This window comes from Papaver somniferum, unplaced genomic scaffold, assembly GCF_003573695.1.
Source record: "Papaver somniferum cultivar HN1 unplaced genomic scaffold, ASM357369v1 unplaced-scaffold_1569, whole genome shotgun sequence".
Lineage (NCBI taxonomy): Eukaryota > Viridiplantae > Streptophyta > Magnoliopsida > Ranunculales > Papaveraceae > Papaver > Papaver somniferum.
Window position 1 is genome coordinate 1 of NW_020625142.1, and position 2,888 is coordinate 2,888.

The 2,888-nt window shown below is 38.1% G+C and overlaps 1 protein-coding gene across 1 annotated transcript; it reads left to right on the top strand.

Annotated features, from left to right (window-relative positions):
* The first annotated feature begins 15 nt into the window (after positions 1-15).
* Positions 16-2,004, top strand: LOC113336986. Its single transcript, XM_026582680.1, has 2 exons — positions 16-86; positions 608-2,004. The coding sequence occupies exon 2, from the start codon at positions 700-702 to the stop codon at positions 2,002-2,004; it is 1,305 nt and encodes a 434-aa protein (XP_026438465.1). The 5' UTR covers positions 16-86; positions 608-699.
* The last annotated feature ends 884 nt before the right edge of the window (positions 2,005-2,888 follow it).

Sequence of the window (2,888 nt, forward strand, 5' to 3'; positions counted from 1 at the left end):
GAGCTTTGTATAAGCAGGTTATTGGGGAACTTGGGATGGGCTTACATGCAACAGGAGAAGTACCAGCTAGCTGAAGAATTGTATAGGTATGTTGCCTCAGTTTTGAATGTTTTGAGCATGATAATTCTTTCTGATGTCCAGCACTTTTGAGTTACTCCTTTGTCTGCTTTTGAGTTACTCCCTTGTCAGCATTCCTTGATCATTTCCACCTTTTTTTGTGGCCACAATGTCTACCATTTCTGCCTATTAGATAGCGTATTTTTTTTTAGGTTAACTTTGGTTCCAAGAACTGGGGATCAAGGTTAGTGTGTTAAGGTTATCAGTGTTTTTTTTTCTGTACTACTCTTAAAAACAGAATGAAAAAATCATTTTCACAAATCTTTGTGAAAAGAGGTCCTATTTTTGTGATGCTTTTTCATATGACTTGAGCACAAATAGCAGGTACTAGTGGAAGCGTTGCAGAGGACCTAGTGGTAATTCAGCAATTTTAACGTGAATGTTGGTTGCACCATGAATTTTTTGTGGATTTCCAAATCCCACCTTTGTTTGTTTCGCTGTTGGACTTTTATGAATATGTTGACAATGCTTTCTATGTTTGTAAATCCAGGAAAGCTTTACCAAGTAAGGGACAGCATCAAAACCATGGACTCGGAGCAAAATGGACAGGCAAGGATCCTCGTTTAAGGGTTTCAGACATGAATGGGGTCAGATTCTAGTTTTGGGCAAGATATGGTTGAGAAAGAAGAGGAGAAGGAGGGTTCTTTAAGTCTATTTTCTTCTGAAAATACCGTTGAATCTGTCAGTAAATGGAGTAACAGCGAAGATTCCAGTTATATATCTCAAGAGACAGATATTAGACTACTAGTGGTTGATGATCTGAATGATGCAGAATATACTCTACTGAAACAGTTTGAAGAAGTTGGTATTAATGGAGAATTCAGAAACTATAAGAGGGGAACGGTCATTATTGTGTTTCTTGACGGCAGTAAACTATATGTGGTCTCCGACAGAAGGTTGAGCTATGAATTTATTAATCCTGATACTAAAGTGAAGGAATATAGGATATGCTATCGTAATAAAGTAAAATGTGAGGGCTTGCGTGTGAAAGTAGAAGAGGTTGGTGAGAAAATCACAGCCTGTGAAGGTTTCTTAACAGCTTTAGCAGGAAATTACAAAATTGCTCATCACGTTTGCGAAAATCTTAAGCAAATGTGGATCAACGAAGAAATTGGTTCAGATCATAGGTTTTTTGCCGAAAGATTGGAAGATCACTCCACAGATACTGATTTCATTTTAGTTACTCCCACCAACATGGGTGGTTTTCAGATTAGCAGTGTGAAGGACAATGAAGTACGCCCTATGGTTGGTAGGTTATTGTGTTTGGGAAGTGGGGCAGGTTTAGCAGAAAAAATCATATTAGAAAAGCTAAAAACACTTAACCAAGAAATCAGCACTGTGGAGATGTTGAAGGAGGTTGTATATGAAGTTTGTGGAGAAGAGAACACCGTCGGGGGAGTTGTCACAGTTGCAGTTAGCGAAGTTGTCGGTGAAAGCGATAAAGACAAAAAGCTGAAAACAGAATTTTTTCGGTTTCCACCACTTAAAAGAGTGTGGCCTATCACAGTCTTGGATGATGGAATACAATTTGCAAAGGATGACAGTTTCTTGTTAATTGATGACAAAAATGTTTTAGATTTTGGAATCCTCGAACACATTGAGGAGGGGGACTTGAGTGATTATCCTGTTAGGCCAGACTTGGTTAGAGTCCGGATATTTCTGGATGCAACAGATGATCCTTGGTTTTATCATGCGTCCAATTATTCAGAAAGAACAGATTTCGTAGATTTTGAATACTCGGTTTTGAGCTACAACCAAGCTAAACAAAAGTTCAATATGGTCCTGGAATCTTCAAAGAAGGAAACTCGAGAACTTTACGAGTCGATAATTGTTGGTAAAACAAGAATGTTTTGGGATAACGAAAACATAGTTTTCGTCATCTGTTGATTGATTTTAGTATTTGAACTCGTATACAGATTTATTGGTGTAATAGAAGGTTGTTATAGAAATTCTATGTTTCTTTCAGAGAAGGTCTTAATGGCCAGAATCAGGTGGATTGCAGCAAAACTTAGTTACAGAACCTAAAACTACTCAGGCAAGAATAAGAATCCTCCTGATTACAAGTAGGAAAAACAGGTCAGAATTCAGGCTAGGTTCCAAATTTCTGGTAGTGATGGCTGAATTAACAACTCAGACTAGTGACTTGCTGTTAGACCAATAGCTGCTTAAGCAAAACTCAGCCAAAAACTCTCCCTAAAAAGAAGACGGACACACCTGCCGGAAAAATAAACAACCAGAATTACTATCACATCCAAAGCCCTTAAATATCATGATTTGCCTTTAGAAAAGTAAAGCGTTTTTATATAAGAAATTCAACTGATTGATTTGCCGTTGAGGCCACAAAAAGTCACAAGGCATTAGGAATTTAGAGAAACTTTTACAATGAAGTATGTTTCTGCTTTTTACTCCCAAGTTAAGTTTCGTTAATTCCTCGTCTATTTCTTCAAGTTTGCTTTTAAGTTTCTTCAACTCCTCTTTTGTTTACTGGTGACAGCCTTATCATTTTGCTTAACAGCTTTCAACGCCTGTGATGGTACAATCCCCCTGACTCATGCCACCTTTCTTGGTCACCTTTCTTCTACCAAATACCTGTTGAGAGGCTGAACAGGAAACAGACTTTCCGTAAAAGTTGTAACTAGGGACCTCCGGGAGTAACGTGTAAACGAGGTGACACCATCCATTTCAATCTTCTTAAATGTCTTTTTCCTGCGATCATACGAATACAAAGTGGTGAAGCTTATAGATTTTCTGCATCCCCGGCATTCAAAGAG

What these genes read in the sequence shown, in the direction of transcription:
- LOC113336986 (XM_026582680.1), top strand. Translation starts at nt 700, where the DNA reads ATGGGGTCAGATTCTAGTTTTGGGCAAGATATGGTTGAGAAAGAAGAG.